Source organism: Misgurnus anguillicaudatus, chromosome 17 (genome assembly GCF_027580225.2).
Source record: "Misgurnus anguillicaudatus chromosome 17, ASM2758022v2, whole genome shotgun sequence".
NCBI classification, from domain to species: domain Eukaryota; kingdom Metazoa; phylum Chordata; class Actinopteri; order Cypriniformes; family Cobitidae; genus Misgurnus; species Misgurnus anguillicaudatus.
In genome coordinates this window covers 14,424,757-14,447,740 of record NC_073353.2, presented here as the reverse complement: position 1 = coordinate 14,447,740, position 22,984 = coordinate 14,424,757, and the positions used below count along the sequence as shown (strand labels likewise).

The following is a 22,984-nucleotide window of genomic DNA, read 5'->3' as shown; positions in this document are numbered from 1 at the left end:
AACCTACAAAAAAGCATTCTGAGAGAGATGATGTTCTAAAATCAGTGGTTGGTTCTACAGTACCAGATAAAATAATGGGACAAATCTATGGGTGTGACGGATCACAAAACTCACGGTTAGGATCAAATTTTTGAGGCACGGATCTGATCATTTTTCTGATCAACAAAAAGGGGGTGGTAAAAATCTAACAACAAATAAAGAAATTACAAGCATTTATAAAAAAAGAACAAAGTTTCACATTAAGTAAGGTCTAAAATTAGCATTAGGTACAAAAATCGTATCAAAAAATCTTAAAACTGCCTTTATCGTATAAATTAAATATTATTATAATTTTTTAAGATCTAGAGAAGTGATTTTCTCTTTGTCTGCGATCCGTCACAGCACTAGACAAATCACAATATAGATCTTTAGTCTTTAGGGGACTGGACCTCTACCTTAAACACTAAAGCTATTCTGACTCAACTTATTTCTTGCCTGAAGTGCAAGAGGTCTCAGGTTCAAATGTTGCCTGACTATCAAGTGCCTGTCACTAAATGTTAGTCAGTTAATGGCAAACTTGATTGCATTGTATTTTACGAGTACACTAGTTAGGCCCAATAATTTCTGTGATGCAGAAAACACGGACGGAATCACGGAATCGAGACATGAAAATGAAATTTACTATTAAATTTTGATTCAGAATCGATTTCAGACAGGTATTTTTAATGGGGAACGCAATGCATCATCACAGCCCTAATCTGGTATTACCCAGTACTTCTCTAGAGTTACATAATAACTACAAAGTATGTACCACTGGTAAATACAGTAATGGTACCATTTAAAGGCGGAGTCCACGATGTTTGAAAAACGCGTTGGAAAAGGAGACGGGCCGACTACCAAAACACACTTATAGCCAATCAAATCAAATCAAATGCCGGGTTGCGTATGTGTGGGGCGGGTCTATCAACAGAAGGTCCAGATTCTATTGGGGTAGGGGCGTGTTTGTTTAGGTGATTTCAAATATCAACATTGGCTTTCAAACATCATGGACTCCGCCTTTAATTACCATGTAGATAGTCAAAAATAAGTACCACATATTTGTCTGTAAGTACAACATATTTACCATATATGTACAAGGTAAGTACACGTACTGTAAAATAAAGTGCTACCAAAAAAATGTTAAGGAAAAAATGAAATTTGAGAAAAAATAAAACAAATTTCATAGGGCCCTAACTGTTCTGGAATGTTTACATATCCAGGGCACAGAACACGAGACACATCAAATGAGAGAATAATGGAAACATTTACCCATACATCAATACACACTTACATACACAAACAAATGCTAGGTTATTTTTAACCCAGCGTTGGGTCAATTAGGGACAGGCCCAGTCAATGGGTTAAATTAACCCAGAATTTTTTTATAATTTAACCAACAATAGTTTAAAACAACCCAGCATAGATTAAATTATAATCCAAATGGTTGGGTAAATCCCTTTTTGACCCAACTCTGTGTTGAAAATAACCCATCTTTTTTTTTTAAAGTGTAGTCATTTTCTAACCACCAACATGGTAAATGATCAACATCCTGTGACTCATTGCTTTAAATGCTGGTTTGTTTTAAGGAATCACAATCACAGGGTGTTTTCAGACCTGTAGATTAATTACTTTGTTCCAAAACCGGGGGTTAAATGGATACTGTAGAAATTTTATTTACGTTCAGTTCACATTCACATGGCAATATTTCCATATGAAAAGCAATATTTCCAGATTGCGCAGTTTGTTTGCAATCGGGCCGAGACCACCTTGTTCCAGCGGTCTCGGAGCGGTTGTTTTGCAAAACCTAGCGCGATTGCCATGTTCACATATGCCAAAACGAACCGAATCAAGGGAGAAAACGCACAAGGTTCTAAAACAAAGGCTCAGGTGTGAAAACACCCTCAGTCTCTTGCCAACATTAATATCACACCTAAACTCTTAAACAAATCTACCTTAGCTTGTTAATTAGTAACAATCACTCTTATGTAGAGAAGAGATAATGAAGTGTGTTTGATAAATGAGGGTATTTTGTAATCAACTTATTCAAAGAATCGTTTGGGACCTAAATTAATAAAAAAAATTCTAGCAATGTTGTATCTGTATTCTGTACAATCTGAACAACAACCTCTATAGCAATGTTTTTGAAGGGATAATAGTGTCCGAAGAAAAATGTAAAAAACTGTTTCTAAGACCCTACACTTTAAAAAGCCAGTAGGATGCTAATTTTAAGCGTCATATCATTGTTTATAAGTCCTGGACAACAGGTTTAAATGCATGCAAAGTAGGGCTGCACGATTAATCGTTTTTAAACCGAAATCGCGATGTGAATGGATGCGATTTTCGAATCGCAAGAAATGCGATTATTTCGATTCAAAACTATTAAATATAACAATCATCTAGTACGCAGTTTTTGACAGTTCGCTTCATGCGCATTTTACGTTTGATGCAGTTTAGACCAATAGAGTGCATGAACACTGAGGTGCTGACTACACGTCATTAGGGACTTTAAGCAACAGCCTCTGGTGGAACGGCAACGGCATTCTGGCGTTGTATTGCGCATGCGCGAATTTAACTGCTATTTTGCGACGTTCTACTGTAACGGTCTACTACGGAAGAACAGCTGATTTGCCGTAGTCGCTACAACGTGAGAGATTGTGTAAATAAATGTTATGTTTAATGGCATATGACATTGTAATTGCATCAGTTTATGATTGTACCACAAGTCTTTTATATAATATCTGTTAATATGTTTTAAATTTAAGCTAATTTTAAAGATTTTTAAGTATTCAATGTTTTCAAGTATTGCTTAAATCTAGGTTTTTAGACTTATTTACATCATACAATAGTAAAAACTTCTCTTCTGACAAAAGATTGTCATTTAATGCCAAAACCAACCCTTCTCTTGCTTTTTTAAATGACATTTTTTTGTTTCTCAATAAATGAATTAATACCACGTTGCGCGGTCCTGTTTACGGTTGCTTAGTGATTTTAACGTTCTTGGCTACGGCGGTGTGACAGCATACTTCCGGTCGCCGTAGCCGTTCCATTCCCAGCTGTTGCTTAAAGTCCCTATTACACCATTTGGAAAACATGAGCGCGAGCAGCAGTTCAACTCCTCAACAAAGTGTACGGCCATATGATTTCCGCGATGCGGAAAACACGGACAGAATCGCGAAATGCATACAAATGGAATTATCTGCACAACGCGGAATGTCATGAAGTTGGCAGATTTTGGATTCAGTCATTTTAAAAACGCATTATAACTCATTAACCGGCAAATGAAAGGACAGAAATGCGCGAAAACATTTCCCTTTTGTGTAATGTTGGACTTAAAGAAAGGTGTATATACGTCCGTTTCTCGTCATGCATCGCAAACAATGACAAGCGCCTCATCAGACTATAAGCAGGTTTCATTAATGCCCGGAACACAGCAGACGAAACAGGTACATTATACTTTCTTGCACGCGCACATCTGCACCGCTTTGAATATTTACAGGCATGAGGGTTCATGAAGCGCGCACACAGAGAGCAGTCAGCACACGCGTGATCACTAAACTTACGTTTTCTTTCTTGTCTAATTGAACATAAACAGCTGGATGTTTATCAGTAGGCTATATTGAAGCAGAGCAGTTTTAAAGCTGTCTTGTGTCTTAAAGTGACAGTAACCTGGTGCTTTCTGTGTCAGAAATGTTTATTACACACCAAAAATTAAAATCACTCCTTACTCTTAACTGAACAAGCTTCTGCAGCTCCACATTTAAAATCCTACAGTGAGGACTGTGCAGTCTTTTATTTGTATTTTTGGCTTATGTTAAATCATAGATTCTAATAACTAATATTTACATTTATTACAGATGCCTAAAAAGTAAAACAAGATGAGTATAGTCTTATGATTAAAAGAAAAACGAAATATTTGCTTGTCAGATGCATTGTTGTAGTGACAGCCAAAATACATTGGCCTATATGTTCTTTTAAATAAAACTTTCAAAAAAAAAAAATTTAAATTGTATTTTTTTTTGTTTAAAGTTTGTCTGCAGAATAGCAAAGTCCTGCAGACAACTTGGTACACTGTTTAAGAGGTTTTAAATAAACAGTAGCACAGCATCTTTCTTTGGTGCTATTAAAACCACCACAACAAACCTGGATGTACCTCTTTTATTATATACTAATGAATCGCACTTTAAATCGCGAATCGCAATTTTGATCAGAAAAATCGCAATAAGATTTTTTCTCCGAATCGTGCAGCCCTAATGCAAAGTCAAAAAACACTGTCATTTTCTCAAAATATAAATTTAATATTACCCCATTTCTCACAGATCCCCAAACGATTCGTGTGAATCCGTTCAACAACTCAGTCTGCCTAAACCCCACTTTTCAGTAGTCTGCTCTGATTGGTCAACTGACACAGTCTCCACACAGTCCAACAATAGCAACATATTGACCTAGTGCTAACATGACTTACTGAGAAGACATTATCGACATAATTACACATCATTCATCATTAATCCAAGCAATAAAAATGACAGACACTAACATTTTTACACTCATTTAAGCATGTATGTAACCTACATAGGCTATAGCAAAACCATAAGTGCAACATGCGTTAGCCACTTGCTAGCGCAACTTTCTATTAAGAGTTTAAACACCAACATCATACACATTATTCATCACTAGTCCAAGTTTTAAAAACGATGACAGACACTAAAATTTTTACACTAATCTAAGCAAATGTAAGCTATAACTGGGCCACAGTTTAACTGCAACATGCGTTGCTAACATGGCTTACTGATAAGACGTTACAGTAAACTAGACATTTTAGAGCACTCTAGGGAAAATAAACACATAATGTAATAATCATACTTACAGGTTGTGATTAGGAGATGCATGGTGTTCCAAATAAACTGGGTACTGAACCATTTTTCATTGCCAAACTATTAGTAAATAGCTCATTGAAAAGTAATTTTAACCACTGATTCCTCGTTTGGTAGTGAAAAACACACAAACTTGCCTTTACAGCTGAAACACAGTGTCTCGTCATGATGTTTACACATCAACTAGCTGCAGTGTCTGTGGGCAGGTCAGAGTTTTCGTTTCTCCCGGGCAAGACTGTAGGGGGAGATTATTGCGCAAAGTGTTCGTATCTACGTAGATAAAGACAGGCAGAATAATAATTGTGTACTTTTTGGTTTAACTGCTTTGCACATCATTTACATTAATGGACAGCTACATGATACACTGCAATACAGTTAATTTTCGATTTTGGATCTGTGTGGCTTTTTAAAAAGGTCCTTATGTGTACCATGTAGGTACAGATGGGCCTTTAAAGTACTAATATGACCCCTTTCTTGTTATCAGATGTTATGTAAGGGACAATGTATAGGCAGCCGGATGTTATCGCAGAAATAAGCCAGACAGTGTGATCAGCATCTGACGTGCAGCAAGGGGCTTGTAACACAGTGTAGGGTCTTATTTCATGATAACAACCAGCTGCCTATACATTATCCCACTTATTACATGGTTATTTACCTCATAAGTAAGATAAGGAACATTAAATATTGTTTTGAAATACCTTGAAAATTTTAAAACCTTCTGCAAGGGAAACCCATCTTCTTTCGGTTTTAAGATAAGACATGAGGTTTAAATTTCACAAACACACTATTTGGTTAAATCATTTGTAAATATATGTTATTAAAAGACATATTTATATAAAATTTTTGTGTAATATTAAACAATACCCGTCAAAATGATTTGCAGCATCCTGGTTATCAGGTTATTAGTTTTAAGCAGTTGCTATCAGGGAATAACAAACGAATAACAAAATAACAAAAGAATTCCAGAGCGCCATTTAATAAGATATGGTACGGTAAATTACCGGCAACCCAGCTGCAATTTCTATTGAATTTTTTTACAGTGTACGGTATTACTCCGTGCCAGGAACGTTGTTTTTATTCTTGTAATTGGCAAAGGCGGATTATCGCCACCAACTGGGCTGTCTATTATTTAAGCTCTCAGCGGAAGAATGTACGGGTGTGGAAAAATAGGTCCACAAGTATACAACGAATGGTAAAACACCTGTTGGAAAGCATATTTTGAAGCGATCCCCGTGTGAGCACATCAGTGAACACCCCCGACCACTCGGTGAGTTTCACGTCTTTTAACGAAAGTTTAATGCATTTTAGGTAGCATTTGAAAACAGGGCTTTAAGTGTAAAATACTGAACTTGTCCTTTAACATAATAGGGCGATTTCCCGGACAGGGATTGTCTTAATCCAGGACTCACCTTAAATTAATTAGGAAATATAACTAGTTTTAACAAACATGCCTTACTAAAAACATTACATGTGTGGATTTTGAGGCAAAACAAAGGGCACATTTTGAGGCAAAACAAAGGGCACTGATGTATTTTAAGATATGTAAGTTCAAGTTGTTTTCAGTTTGGACAGCTCTAAAAAATGTTATAGTCCAGGATAAGGCCAATCCCTGTCTTGGAAACCGCCCCAATGAGTTTAACTAGTGCAGTATGATTCTAGTCTTTAATAGTCTGCACAAACACGTGTTAGACAAAATTCTCAAACATGTATAAAAACTGAATTTGACACAAACTACACTGCAAAGAGCTGCTGTTGTACAAATTTCACTATGATTGAACACCCTTGTCATAATCATTTATAATTACATCAAAGTATGGTGCGGTATTATTGAGTCTAATTAATGAGTTCATAATCTCAAGTGGGTTTAACTGTTTGATTAAGTGCGAGAAGTGTAATCTTCACTTTAAAATGCATGGCACAAAAAAAAGAAAGATTACCTCACCAAGGTCTTCCAGTCGTGAAGGTCTTATTATTTTAGATCTTTATTGCTCGAATTTATGTTAGGAATTTTTCACTGTCTGTAATATAATACAGAACACTGTAAAAATATTCAGTATCTTTGTCTGGTATTAGAGTTAAGTAACGCAATATGCACAAGATAAGCGTAATATGCACAAAAAAATTCCAGAAGTTATTTTAGAGAAGCCATCGTAATTATGTACATTTTAAATACAGTATGTTCATCATAAAAACATTTTTTTATGTACATACAGTAAAGTGCATTATGCTCTCTCAGAAAAAAGGTATAAGGTACAAAAGCGGTCACTGGGGCAGTACCTTTTCAAAAAGTACCCTTTTGTACCTAAAAGGCGCATACATGGGTACACATGGGTACCAAAATGGTACATATGTACCAAAATGGAACATACAAGGACCTTTTACCATCCTAGAAAACAGGCTTAGTAAAGCCATCTTTTTTTTACCTGGTTTTAGTTTTTTTTACCGAAATTAAAAAACAGATACATGAAACAGTATTCTTAGGTTTTTTGCAGATTTTACTATTTTTTGTACAAATCATCTTAATAAAACTGACCATTTCGCTGTACACATTTATGGGCTTACTATGAATTCTGCACCACTTCTGTATAATTTAATCTTTAACTCTACCTATTATGACACAAATTAGCATTTAATGTTGTATTCGCTCTATAAACAATAAAGCTGATGACATCAGATCCCACATGACCTCATCTCCCACAATGTAAGCAAAATGACATTTGACAGCCAACGCACCTGCCTAATCACGGCTCCAACCCAAATGAGCCCTGAGCTTTTGAAAGCAAGCAGTAAGGCGAGGCGAACGAGGGTGAGCCAAAGGCCAAGAGTGCTGTGGTTTCTGGCATTTAACAAAGGGCGACAGCACGGCAGTCTATGGGAAGACTTCTGTATTACACGCCACATTAAAGCCTATTCCCAGCTACGACACCTGTGAACGAGGAAACGCGCGTAGCGGGAGATAGCGCCGTCGGCCCGTAATGAAACGATGGAAATCTCTGGAACATTTCGCAATTTTTACCCTGATGACGGTGAGCAGCGGGGCTGCTGCCGTATTTTACACAATTGCTTTTGTTTGGCGGAGGGTCCATTACCAAGCCCAGCGTCATTACAAGACTCATAAACAGTAATGATCATGATGGTGATGATAATGATGCAATAAGACATGTTGTCCATCTCCGAGAACGATCTTCCACCTCTGCATCGTGTTCTTGCACCTTCTGGTCAAATATGAAAATACCAATTTTGCTGTGAATTGAATTTAATAAACATACCATTTTCGGACCTCATCTTCTGTTACGGACCGCAATATGGTCTGAATGAAAGGAGTCACTTTTTATATGGCTGCACAAATTAAATTAATATATTTCTGGGCACTGAGGCTAATGTGGGTAGGGATGTACGAGGGTAATCAGTCCTTAAATGAGACGAACTGATATGGGAAGAGTCCAGATCAGACAGCATGATGTCTCGACACTCTACTCCTACTCCTGTCTGATAAATATCTGTGGTGCTAATGCAATTTCACTCTAATGCACACGTACATACACCCACAGCAAGTATGTAAGAAGACGAAACGTACATTAACATTAGGTCAACATCCACTAATTACCTCTTTTCACTCAATCTAAACACAAAATCAGCTTAGCATAATTGCACAAGCACTAAAGTCCAATGCGGATGAAAGAAAATCAATTTAGTACAAAGTTGAAATATATAATATGACTATACAATACACTAATAAATTTACATTTGTTTTATGCATTTGGCAGACGCTTTGACCCAAAGCACCTTACAATACTTAGCTAGCTATATACAGTTTATCTATATATGCGTTATTTTGGATCGAACCCATTTCTGTACTTTATCCATAGCGTTCCTATGGCTCAGTTGGTACAGCATTGTGTTTTAGAGCGCAAAAGGTCATGGGTTTGATCCTATTGAACACATAACCTTACATTCACTACACTCTGGGTCAAAAAGGGATGAGTCCAACTCAGAAAAAAGTTTATATTTGACCCAACAATGAGTTAGAACAACCCATCATTTTGAGTTAAAACAACCCAGCATAGGTTAAATTACAGCCCAAGGGGCTGGGCTCATCCCTTTTTGACCTAACGCTTGGTCAAACTAAGTAACTGTGAAAATGCATGTTTAGCAGAGAGGCCTGAAAGCATGCTAACCTAAATCTAACCTGTTACAGTGCACACTTAAAGAAAAACAAAACAAAGACTTACAGGCCTAAATACACATTATGTTTATTTGGTCTACTCCAAGAAACATCTTCAAAGACAACACCATGCCTCCAAGTCACAGGAGACACGGTTACAGACAAATAAACCCACAACAGCGGATATGCATCCACTGAAAATAGCACATTAGGGTTCGAGCCGTGTTGCCAAAACCATTCAAACCGCTAAAGGCAGAGCATTGGTACTTCATGAGTAGATCTCAGGTCCAGATGTGGTTTCCATCACAAACCATGCACCTAGTACACTTTCCAATTGAGAGCAGATGCTAACCGACTCTGTCTCGGAGGCATGTTAATTGTTTTCTCTTCTGGCAGAAGGCCAGGCTTTTTCATGATATCAGCTGCTTTGGCAGCCAGCTCAGCACTCGTGCATCTGGCATTCCTGAGCTTAATGAAAAAACAGCAACGCAGCTCCGGCTTGCGTTCGCCCGGATAATTAAGCGTCCCTTTTCCACGTCCTGATAACTTCCTGAGTGACTCCCAAGCACTTCCTCCACCTCCTCTGCTAAAGGTCTCTCTTTCAGACAATTTACTGTCTCTGGCCAAACACGCTATTCAGAATCTACGCCTTGAAGACATTTCCATTTGTTTCCCAGCCCGGAACATTCTTGAGCTGGCGGAAGATCACAGGCATCTTTTCGTCCCTTTAGTAACTGACATGTCATTGGAAAACACCGCAACAAATCACAGTAACAGAAATGCATTAGATTGCAGTATAAAAATTAGACAGCAAATCCTCAAAGTGTTAACCGCACTCGTTTGAAGCGATGGCTCTTGTGTACCGATGTATGACACTTTAAAAAGGCTGAAGATTAGTGCAACTAAATCTAGGCCGTTTGTCGTTCACTTTAATCCTGAAACGCATTAAATGCATAATTACACAGCTGCAGGAAAATGTTTCAGATTAGCATAACAAAAAACGGAAGACTGGGAGCTGCTGAGACTTCAATGGCGAAAAAGGAAATCTGGTAATTAACAACACTTCTCGGCGCTCTATCGCCGGCGAGATAACACACACGGTTGTGCTCCAAGCCGTGACAGCTTGCTGAGAGGTCAAACTGTCCGCAAATATGAAATGCAGGATTCAGCTTAAAATTTGTTAACTTACAAGCTTTTGGACAAGTTAAAAACCTGAAGCGCTACAAAGCCCAAAACAGGGTAAAGGGAGTGTTAAGTGTTAAGGGAGTGTTAAGGCAGTGATTCTCAAAAGGTGGGTTGCAACCAGGTCAGGGTGGTACAGGTACATAAAGTTTTGGATATTTATTGGTATTTTATAGGATGAGATAATTAGCCCTGTTGCAATTCTGACTATATCGACTTATTGTGCGATAAGTGAACATGACCTCTGTAGTTTTTGGGGAGGCAATATATTAGTGTTTACATGTGTGTTTGTTTGCATAAAAATGAATGTCATTAGCATTTTAGCCGATCTCAATTGCCTCCGTCAATCCGGTCTACTGCACTTTGACCTCGGGCGCACTTTGGCCCGAGGTCAAAGTGCTGCAAACTAAGTGCTCTTCCGCCATACAATACAGTTCTTATTTTTATCCGCTTAAAAAAACTTCACTTTTTATTTTGCGCCACCATACTTACTTGTGTAACTACTCATGTAACAGTCTTTAAATAAAGAAAACATGAAGTGTTTAGTGGCTTCTAAATTCATCCCTGTTTGGATCCTAAGGAATGAATGGGGCTAGGCTAAATGCTAACAAATTCAGGACGCACTGCACAAAGATTAAGTGCACGCATTGAAAAAAGATAGGTATGTGTTAAGTTGAGGAAGGAACATAGTAAAATAGAAAAACTGTGGTGTTTTCCTTTAAGGGGATTGTTACATCTCACATGAGGTATTGACTTAAGTGTAAACATTCATTTCACTTTTGTACTGTAGGAAATTCAGAGGTATCCGATATTTTATATTGCCATTCATCCAAAAAAGACAGAGATATGAATTTTGGTCAGTATTGCCCAATCCTAGTCGCAACCCAAACCAGTGTGAGGTTTTTACAAAGGGACCATTAAAACAATGCAACAACTGCTAAGAATAGTCATGTGATTGCAGTTGGGGTCCACCTGAGATGACGTCCCTTGCTAACATCGCTTTTCTCAATGACACACAACACATCTTGACACGGGACTATCCAATCTGTCTGCTTACATTGCAGACGCAAATGCATGTATCCAACCCATATCACACTTATTTCCACATATGAATAATGCCTAAAACCAATATGAGAATATAGGAATCTATACACTCTTTCCTGCTAAAGCCCAGTACACTCTGAACCAATCTTATTCACTGGATTTGCTGTCTTTAAAATTAATTTCATGTTTAAATGCCCAAACTGAGCACAGTGTCGTTCGCTATGCCCTATTGCAAGATCATCATCAACATGTGAGATCGCTAATCCACAATAGTATTGGGGGAATGATGAGTATCATTCACTCATTTATTTATTTGTTAATTTTTTAATTACTACTAATTTATAACAAGCCAGTTGATTGGTGGACAAGAAAATCCAGGTGCATGTGAGAATGATTCCTCATGTTACAAGCTCTCTCGCGCAAAGTGAGGCCCACAAACCCTCTCATATGAGGAAAAAGCATGCATGTTTATGTAAACTTATGATGATAATGACAATAACTATTGCTAACCATCGTCATGAAAGCCCGCTATCAGCCATTTGTCTGACCATCGTCAAAACACGATAGTATCGTCTATCGGCACAACCCTAGTCTGTCTGTCTGTCTGTCTGTTACATGTCTTCTAAAGCACCGAGAATGCCATCCAACACACCAACCCCGGACCATTCAAGCATGTAAGCTTCATTTATTAATTTAGGTTTTTCTCAAAATGCTGACCATATTGGCACTGGACTCGAGCTTCATGTGGCAGAGTCGAGAGGTTCATGAGAGGTTCTGAATTTTCGCTGATTGATGAGGTTGCGAGTATTCCCATAAACATAATGCTTGGTTTGTTCTGCGCTTTCTGCTGAAAGCACCAAGACGTGATTTGTGAAGCCTCCCTGCATTCATGAATAAATGCAACATTATGATTATTAACTCTATTAATGAAACTTCAAAGGAAACCTGAAGGACATTAGTTACCACCAGCTCTAAATCATACAGTCTCATAGGGAAAAGAAGCAAGTAATGAAAACAATCTATCACAAAGATCGATTGCGCAGTCTTTTCTGTACTGACAAACCATACTGCAGTACAACGCCTCTAATCATAAATGAAATTGAAGTAAAGCACATATTACTGCACTGTGTAGTAGGCTACCATTCACGAAGCAAATACGATTATCCATTTGGAGAAAGTAAATACTGTTTGCATATTTGCATTGCAACTAGTTTCATGCACCCACTTCTATTTTGACCCTGTGCAAATGAGGCCAAAGTAGAGATGTGGCCGACAACCACCCCAGCCTGGAAACAAGGCCCTGGAGACAACAACCAATCAGGATCCTTCAAGTAACTCTATCCATCCTCACCAATGCCCCGTGTGCATCACCAGCCCACATGTCTATATCCCTCCGAGACTAACAGCCAATAACACAGTGCTGATGGGAATAACAAACACACAAATAAAGGCTAGGCACGCACATAAACTTGTCCGACAGAAAAGACCTGCCCACGCGAAATAAAAAAATAGTCTGAGCCCAGCTTGACACACGGTGGCCCCGAAGAGTAAATGCCTGTTAAGATCTCGTACGCTTATCGCATACGAAACCCAGCAATACCCCAGAGTCGCCTGGCAATCTCTCAGAGCCCTGACCTGTTAAATTCACCGCACGATATTACTCTCTGAAACGCGACAGGGTGCAATACAAGACCACCGTCACCCTTTCGCTATACGTACCTGCTTCGGCACGAAGCATCCAGACCATCTCCCATCAGTCAAATTGACCACTCTTAAGACAAAGCGATAGCACACTAAATTGTAAGGCGAGAAAGTCTAGCAGCAATATACAATCTCATTTAGGCCCAGCGGCTCCTGGAGAGATGCAAGATGAAAAGCTGGTTGTTTATCAGGGGCCTGACTGAACCCTAATGCTCAGGCAAGGAGCGAAATCCACGTCCACATCGGTCCATTGGGGATCGGTGAGAGCCAGGGAAAACGGGTGCCACTCAAATAATCGTACCATTTAAATAATGAAGCTCAAGCAGCAAAACAGAGGACATCAGATGGCAGGGGCCGAGGGTCAGTGCTCGGGGGAGAGAGGAGCTGCCATTTTTTAACTCTGATTTGCATTCATCACAGAGAGAATCTGGACAGGGCACATCTGCCCCCCACTTTCATAAAATCACTGCTGTGGTTTCCTGTCATTAGAGAGCGACGCTTCCTGTGAACCCTTTTTAAATTTTGCAATAATAAATATGTCACGTTGGCATTTCATCTCCCATCAGTAACTAAGAATATGATTTTGACTAACAGGTTTGAAATTAATGAATAAGATCTTTAACAGTTTAATCAATCCCATAAGGCAAAGCATACATTTTTCATCATCCTCTAATTAAATGTAAACTTAAAGATTAAAAAATGACTATAATTTCTTAATATATCAGAGTGTGGTATTCACCCTGTGAATCTGGGCTTTTAATGTACTGTAATACAAGACTTTATATGCTGACATTCAGTCGCATACAAATATAATCCCTTAATCACAGTATATACCAAACCCTTCATCACATATTATTATGAACCTTTATAAAGAGATGTAACAGTAGTGAACACAAAACAGACAAAAATAACAATTCTGTCAACATTTACTCTTCCTCACACTGTCAGAAAAATGGTCAAGAAATAGTGCCTAGCTGTCATTGGGGTGATATCCTTTCAAAATGTACACCTATCTACCTATCTATCTATTTCTATCTATCTATCTATCTATCTATAGACACATTTGGTTCCAGTATGTACCTATGAGGTACTACTATATTATTTTAGTACCTCAGGGGTACATACTGAAACCAAATGTACACATTTCTGTACACAAATTGTACATTTTAGGGCATTCCTTCTGTGAAACATGTACATCGTTTGTGTTTCATGTTTGAAAGAAAATTATATGGGCAATTCCATGCAAAGTCAACCTTATTATGAAAGGTAATGTTTTTAACCATACTGAAATCTCAGATGTCAATATTTGGTGGTTTAAATACCAATGCAATATTTCTGTTAAAGTTTTTAAAGCAGTTTTTTTATTACTTTCCATAGTTAAGTAAGTTTCAAGTAATAGTTAAGTAAATTGTCAAATAAAATAAATATTAAATGTTCTTTGAAGAGACATCCTTTTTTTTCCATTTGTTGGATGTTATTGCTTTTGGTTTGTGTCTTTTAATTTACAGAATTCCTACAAAAGCACTATTTGGACGGGATTAGTTTTCCAAACCACGTTTGAGTTTCAACGTGTCCCCCACGACGTCTGTGATTTTATTTACCGATTTGGACAGGATTAAAATTCTCAGGCTATTCCAGAGATGGGAGTGTCATGCATTTGGCCATTGCAGAAAATCACGTGTTTTGGATACGTGTGTTTGTAAGGTTTGATATTTTGCTTTAAAATGTAAAATTATTACAGAACATGTAATTTATTATTTTAACTTTAACAAATCAAAAGAACTTATACAAATCCTACTAAAGTAGCCTACGTATTTTAAATAACTGGCTGCTTATCATAAACCCAAAGAAATGAAGAAAAAATGATTAATAAATGTATTATCTTTATTAATTAAAATTACCATTCCGGAGTTAAACAAAATAAGGTTGAGTTTACCTTATACTGATATTACAGTGGCCAGTCTTAACAGTGTTTAATATTCAGCTCTTCTTGATTTAATTATTTTATTTTGCAGAATGGAAAAAAAACATTCATATCTGAATGGGACTCAGGAAGTACAATATACGGCGTGCGTTAGTAAGACCTTACGGCAGATCACGTTGGCCAAAACACAAAAAGAACAGCATTTTCAAAAGAAATTGCGAGCAAACACAGACATTTGCATCCGGATGGGATTAATTTCTCAGAGGACCTTCGGGTTCGGCAAAAAACAGTAGGTAAATTGCTCTGGAATTCTTACGGAGGTCGTCAGAGAAAAACACAGACATGGCTGATTCGGACAGGATTAAAAACACAGTAAAACTAAACCCGTCCGAATAGGGTATGTTGTCTCCCAAAAACGTATCCTTTTGTCACATTCATAACGCATGCGGCATGCATGTTTCTCTCATCTGACTTTTCAGTGTCCTCACGCAATTACGTAAGGTCGCGCTGGCGCGTCACACGGATGGTCCAAGACCGGAAGTTGTGGTTTAAAAGTGAAATTTTTTTATTTTTCTTGCCAAAACTGATCGTTTTGCTAGATAAAACGCTTATACCTCGTTTAGAGCCCTTTGAAGTTGTGTTGAAACTGCATTTAAACTGTAAACTGTTGGGGTCCAATAAAGTCTATTAAATTGAGAAAAATCCTGGTATGTTTTCCTCAAAAAACGTAAATTCTTCTCGACTGAACAAAGACAGACATCAACATTTTTGGATGACATGGGGGCGAGTAAATTATCAGGATTTTTTTTAAGAAAGTGAAGTAACCCTTTAAGACCCTGCTACTCACCTGCTCCAGCAGTTTTCTGTATCTCTGGGTGGCTTGCTGGATGAGATCACGAACTGTCCATCCTTCCTTACACGGGACGACCACACCGGTCCTTCCAAAAGTCACTGTTACTTTCATTTTAAATCCCAAGATGAAAGATTATTCCAGGTGTGTCCTTATGCAAACTTCACCAGTAGCATGTGTGTATGTGTTTACAGCTACAAACTGGTCTTCTGCATCCAACGTTAAAGCATCAAACATGACATACCTACATATAAAAGATTTAACAGTTAGTTTTAAAAGAAATCAAAACATGATACACACTGGATGTTGATGTAGGGAAGACAGTTGAGAAACATGAAGGGTAAACATTATGAGGGGTGTGTTGCATATAAACAGCTGGAGGGAAAAGTTAGAGGAGGTCGGTGATCTAGTAACACTAAAGTAATCGTTTTTAGACGGTTTTGGATATTTAAGGTATAAATGTACGACAGAGTTATCGTTAACGTCCCGTTTACTAAAGAACTGACTGAGATTGCTAACAGGTTAGCTCTCATCATAACACTTTTAAAACTCACTCCAAACTCTTAAAACAAGAACATGCCGATAAAACCAACACTATTTCACATTTTAAATACGTTTACTTGTGTTTCTATACCATATAAAAGCTGTTTTGCACTTACTTTAGAAATAAAGGATGGAGAGAAGCGCAGGTTAGCGGCAAAAACTTTCGCGACGAGTTTATGAAAAACATAAAACATCACGCGATCATCGTACTGCCTGTAGACAAATACTCCTCTATTCCGCTTATCTATGACACAAACGCGTATTTACTGATGATAACGAGAAAGTGGGGACGTTGTTTGCATCAGTATTTTCCCAGGATGCATTCCTGAAGTTCCCAAGCAGCCTCCACCACTGTTATCCCAACTCGGAGCTGGGCCACGCGCTCTAACTTTATTAAAGGGCCAGCGCACACAAAACGGGAAAGAAAATATTCTGTACTCTTGTTAACCTCACTATAATTTCTATAATATCTATACTATTTTACTGACCAGTATAACACCAAATAATGTATTATATATAATTCAATGGCATATCGCAACCAATACATAGAATGTATAGTTTTATAACACTCATTATAACCATTATAACCTATTTTATTTTGTAATCGTCTATACAATGTACAGTACCCATATTTTGATATTTCTATTCTATTCTTCTGTATGTCTGTTTGCCTGCCTGCTTTCCTTTCTTCCTTCTATTCATCCATCCATCCTTCTGTCCGCTCATTCATTCATCTGTCTTTGACTCCTTCATAAGCAGTAAACACTGTATGCTGTTAGATCAATGTTTTCTGGGTCATGAAATAAAACTTTAACTTGAAAAACTTTCAACTGCTAATGAGACCCCGAAGTGAATGCAGAACATTTTTAGGTTAGTGTTGAATAATTAAAACATGTCCAATGAAATAATAATTTGCAATGCAGACATAATATTAACTTGAGAAATACATTTCATGAAAGAAGAATCAATGATAACAGTTAGACACTGGGGGCAGCTGCACATTTTATTGAACCCTGATGTTCCGTATGCAAGAATTTGTTATACAATAAAGTGCTGGGCTACATGTTTTAATGTGCAAATCAATTAATTGAACACATTCAGTATACTGCAGTGATTCTCAATTCTTTAGAGGAATTATACTATCAACCTTTCAGACGAGTGCACCATCAGCACATTTTATTTTTACTGTAGATGCAAAACACCCCAAGATCAAGAGATAATGATATTCTACAGAAACTATTTCCATTTCATTGTCATTCTATTGTGAACATATCTCTCATTTATTTGCTGTATAGATAACAGGTTGAAAAGAATCAGACTGTTTCTTATTTTCCCCATCACTCACTACAGCAGCCAAATAGACAGTGCCGGGCAGTAGCTTCACTACAAGTAGCGAAGCTAGTAGTTTAACTACATTTTTCAGTAGCTTGGCAGTAGCTTAGCTGCTTTCTAAATGAAATAGCTTTTTAGTAGCTAAGCTCTTTTTTTGACCAAGTAGTGCGGTAGCTTCTACACAAGCTACAATTTTCCAAACATTTCTGAAGTCGTCCTGAATTTGTGAATAAGCGCGTCATTTTGAATCGACACGGGACATTGTTTTCCTGTATTTTTAAGTTGTGCAGCCTTTATTCATACAAAACATTACCACTTGCATCCTGTGAAGACTCGTGCTCTACCTCTGATTGGGTAATGTCACTGCCATCATCAGTATGATTAGTTGTTTCATACAGTCAGGGTCAGGTCAGGGTTAATCAGGGTGAAAGGGAGGGCGGGTCTCGTTACTGTGTCTGGAGTTGATTTTAAATGATGGTAGAGGTAGCTCCAGATCCTCGTACACCTCTGAAAGTTTCAGAGCTGTGTTAAGGTATGCAGGGCAAGGTGTTTTTACTCACTCGTGTATTTTATTCTGGGAGTAGAATGAGACCTGTCTTGGAAACCGCCCCATAATGTGAAGTACCTAGGTCTACATTATGCTTTAATTGCCTATAATTATCAAAATTCTAAATGGAACTGAATAAATAATTACATAATAAAACTGGTTAAAAATAAAAAAGTAGCTTGGATGTAGCAGGCTACTATTGATGTAACTTAGCTTGCTACATTTCCCAGGGGGGTAGCTTCAGTGTAGTGAAGCTTCATTTAATGTAAAGTAACTGGTAGCTTAGCTCACTACATTTTCCAAGTAGCTTGCCCAGCACTGCAAATAGATGCATATCGTGTGTTAACAAAACCATAAACACACCCATTTCACGAATGCTTCACCCATTTTCTGCAAAGCTTTGCATGTTTTTTGTCAGGCAAACACTGTGAAGAAGGCCTCAGGACAATATTAACAGATTTGATAACTGGTACTCCAACAGGACGGTTCAACAAGAGCAACCTGGGATTATTTCTCATGTGTAAAGAGACACTTGATCCAAAACTTCAATCTCTGTTGCAATTTTGAAGAATCTGCGTGTTCATAGTGACCATGTCTATCAAGCTCCAAAAGAAGACACTATTAAAGTATTGTAGTACATATGACTTGTGCAGAAATATATTCTCTAAGTCCTCTAAAGGCAAATGATAGCTTTTTAAGATAGATGTGTTGTTACTCAAATCAAATATCATTGCAGTTGGGCCTCAGAAGACTATGAATAAAGTGCTTTAGTGATATAGACTATAGTAATGGTGCTTTAATAATCTCCTTTTTGGAGTTTGACAGACATGATAGCATTCATTTTCTCTGTACAAGAGATGCACAAATATTTGTTAAAAATTCACAACTGTCTCAGTTTATGGGTTGCTAATATTGGACCTTGATATAAATGTGCAACCTGTCTCTTTTGATTCTTGACCAGATTTTTTTTTTTTAGACTATCCACCTCTTATTATACGTAATTTCTAATATGGTATGAATATATGTGAAAAATATCTAAAATATGCTACACTGATAGACTTTTTTATTGTATATATGCGGTAACTTACTGTAACTGCCCCATTACAGTACCATAACTGTACATGCTTTTTACAGTATGATGTCTTTACCGCAGTTCCATTTTACAGTATAATACCCTTACTGTAACCTAGTTTTAGGTTTAGAAATATTGCCTTGATGGGAAATCAAACCCGGGTCGCGCGTGTTGTAGGTCCGTAACACAGTACCACAGAGTCACTTGATGAAAGTTACTCGCTACACTCCCCAAGTAGCCTCTTCTGTCACTCTCCCGACACTCTGAGGAGCGAAATATTGGCATCACTGGTGTTTTGAAGTCTTGAGGTCAACTTCAAATCTGACGGTCAAGCATTTATCCATAATCCCTTTCTTGTTTCTATCTACAATTCTCAATAAATTATTTACACTGCTGCAAAACAATTCACAATTTGAAATTAGTTTTACTGCTAAAAGCATAACAAATAAAATGTATTTCATTTCATAGATATATTTTATTTTTCCATTTTATATGCTTTTACAATACTATTTTATTCAACTACAGTAGCACTACTGCTGTTGTTTTACAGCACTCTACCGCAAATGTAAAAAAACATACAGTAAATCACTGTAAATTAAATGTTAATACCCATAATGCAATGCATATTCCAGTAATGAACTGGAAAAGACAGTGTAAATAAGGCTTTTAATAAGCTTAAGTAAATAATCAAGTTACTTCTTTAAAAGTATTGGTCGCAATAATATTATTATCTAGCTCATATGTACTTATGCTTTGATTTGAGTCAAATTCGGAGATTATATATGTGTGTGTGTGTGTGTGTGTGTGTGTGTGTGTGTGTGTGTGTGTGTGTGTGTGTGTGTGTGTGTGTGTGTGTCTACACTCTTAAAATGAATGTGTTAAATTAACACATCTTGTGTAGTTAAGGACAACACACTAGATGTGTTGTCCTTAACTTAACACATCTCTGTGTTATTTTTGGAATAACACACTTTGTGTTGTTTTAACACATCTTGTGTTGTCCATTTCATTTATTTGAGCTCACAATCTACACGAAATGACACACAATGTGTTAAAATAACACATAATGTGTTAAATAGTTTAACACAGAACAATGTGTCAAAATTAACACATCCTTTCTTAGAGTGTATAAATGTAGACTTTAATGAACATTTTTGATCCACTTTAAATGTTGACTAGTACATAATACACTGTAAAATATTTCTGTAGAAATTACAGTATTACTGGGTATTACTGGCAACTAGCTGCCAGTAACTTACTGTAGATTTTACATTTATGTTATTTACTGGAAACAGTTTGTTTCAAGTTAAATGAACATGAAACATTTTCAGTTTTTATCTTCTACAGTAAGTTACTGGCAACCAGCTGCATAATTACAGCTAATTTTTAGCATCTTGCAAAACCCTCCTACACTGTCAGAAGAAAGGTACAAAGCTGTCATTTGGACGATACTCAAAACGTCTCAGTTTAGGTACCAATGTGTATCATTATAGTACCAATATGTACCCTCAATACAAATGTGTACTTTTTTGAAAGGGCATTGAAACAGGTCCAGTGACAGCTTACCCTTATTTCTATATAGACACAAGCATGTCTTCTCAAACACATTATGTTCAATAACTACGAGAAACAGTATGGAAGGATGTATAATTTAAAAGCAGTTATATGTATTAGTATCAGTAGTCACTGAAAATAATTAATTTAATTTCAATTCAGAGACATTACATAGAGACTGGATGTTACAACAGGTTCATGAACTGCTGCTTTTAAACCAGCAATGCAAATTTGACCTGCTATTTGTATGTAAATTACCTATGTATATTTGACATTGGCAAGCAATGTGTTTACATTTCTTTGATGTGCAATACCACTATCATTTTACAGCATTAGCAATTGGCTGTCTATACCACTGAACAAATGCAGCAATCAGATGGCTTACGCACCCGGTGAATAGATACATAAAAAAATACATAAGAGGGCACATCAGCCCCCGTAGAAGAGGCAATAATTTGTAACTGGGGCTGATAAGTGTCGATCTCAAATTTAAAGCAGAGGATTTCAAATGAAGGCATAGCAAATATATCCTAATGGAGTTTGTCTGGGCTATGTGTTGAGAGATTGTATTATCGACCAGAGCAACTGTAATAGAAGGCTTGATTTACGTGTATTTTAGGTCTGCACGAGTGCTTGCCTAGACCTGACCCCCGCAGATCTACACTCAGTGTGTAAATGCATTCCCACTGTTCGTCAGAGATGGCGAGAACAAATCGATGTGTCTGAACAACATGTCCAAACCGAGGGATCTCAGTGGCAAGTGATTGTCACTGATGACTTCTACATTAGATTTTCCCCTTTAATTTCCAGTTATGTGGAGTTTTAACCATACCACAATCCATATTTTTCTGCGATTGTATATTCAACAGAAAATACAGTAGCGCAATTTAACACATGTGGAGGACTGCAAATACAACATACACTTCACGTTAAAGAGAGATGAGTTGTTTTTTCATAAAGAGGTTGATTTGATATCTTGGACTTGATTTAATTTAATAGTGGTGTTAAAATACAAATATTTTACATTTATAAAGTAAACAGAAATGTCCAATGCAAATCCGTAACTTTCTTCAGTTAAAAATAAGCAAAAATCAGTCTCCTTACCTTACCCCGTTTCACAACACCATAATGATTTGTAATTTGCTTGGTCTGATTGGATTTCCTGGATAATATAATTTGTATTTGTCTGACTGATTGCATGATTTCTGTAAACAGAAAGAAGAGAACCCGGCTACTATATCGTATGAGTTGGCTAAGTTGTATCAATTCGAACAAAGTTAATCGTACAAAACATATGATTATCATAAAAAAACAATAACAAAACCCCACTCCTAACCCCAACTTCAAAGGGGCAAAAGCAAATGAACAAATGTGGTTGTACGAATTAATAAAAATTAGCCATCTCGAAAAATACCAATTGAGATTGGATTGGAGCTTTAATAATATTTGGATTGGAGCTTTAATAATATTTGGATGAGCTCAACAAGTCTACCTTAAATAACAAAATCCATTTTAACAGAGGCTTTAGTGCATTTTGAAATAAAAATTAAATAAAGTTTAGTTTCGCGTGCGCACGCAAAACTTTCGCTTTCACGCTTTTCACGCAAGTATCACCCGTGCACGCGATAGTTTCACGTGAGCATGCAATAGTTTCACGTGCGCATGTGAAACTAAACTTTATTTAATTTTTGCTTCATGTCCCCTTAGGGGCTCCGTAGTTTTTAAATCTTTCTGGGGAGGTAATTTAAAGCAAAGAAGTAAAACTAAAAAAGTTAATTTATGCAAAACAGTGGTCAGCAGCACAAACTGTTGATCTCTGCTTCAAAAAAATCTGCATTTAATGCAGTCCATATTGTCATTGCATACAGTAGGTCCTAGTTTCTTTTACCTTGCAAAGTTGTATTTAGGGCCAAACACATCTTAGACTAAAACTATCATTATCTTTGGCCAAAATACCTTTAAGTTTTTCTTGCAACCAAATGAGTTCTTGAAACATTTTGCAGCACCACACAAAGGATTACCCTCAAAAGCCTGTAACCTGCTCTCTTAAATCTCTCAAAACTAAATTTGTCAAATTCAATGAACTTATCAGTGCCTTCAGAATGACCTTGCGGTTTTGATGACAATATTTGAAAATGCATTTTTGTCTGCACGGCATATTTCAGTTTCAGTGACACACAG

At 37.1% G+C, this 22,984-nt stretch overlaps 1 protein-coding gene across 3 annotated transcripts in view; it reads right to left on the bottom strand.

The window, feature by feature from the left end:
* The window catches only part of pard3bb (par-3 family cell polarity regulator beta b), a 441,444-nt gene extending 424,764 nt beyond the window's left edge, over positions 1 to 16,680 (bottom strand). For 2 of the 3 annotated variants that reach the window (XM_055215427.2, XM_055215429.2), the window contains exons 1-2: positions 16,415 to 16,679; positions 15,753 to 15,999 (exon numbers count right to left, since the gene is read on the bottom strand). In XM_055215427.2, the coding sequence (XP_055071402.2) occupies positions 15,753 to 15,869 (117 nt within the window). In that variant the 5' untranslated portion in view covers positions 15,870 to 15,999; positions 16,415 to 16,679. Of the gene's footprint in view, positions 1 to 15,752; positions 16,000 to 16,414 lie in introns of all 3 variants that reach the window. The other variant, XM_055215428.2, reaches the window with a different exon arrangement.
* Positions 16,681 to 22,984: the final 6,304 nt, after the last annotated feature.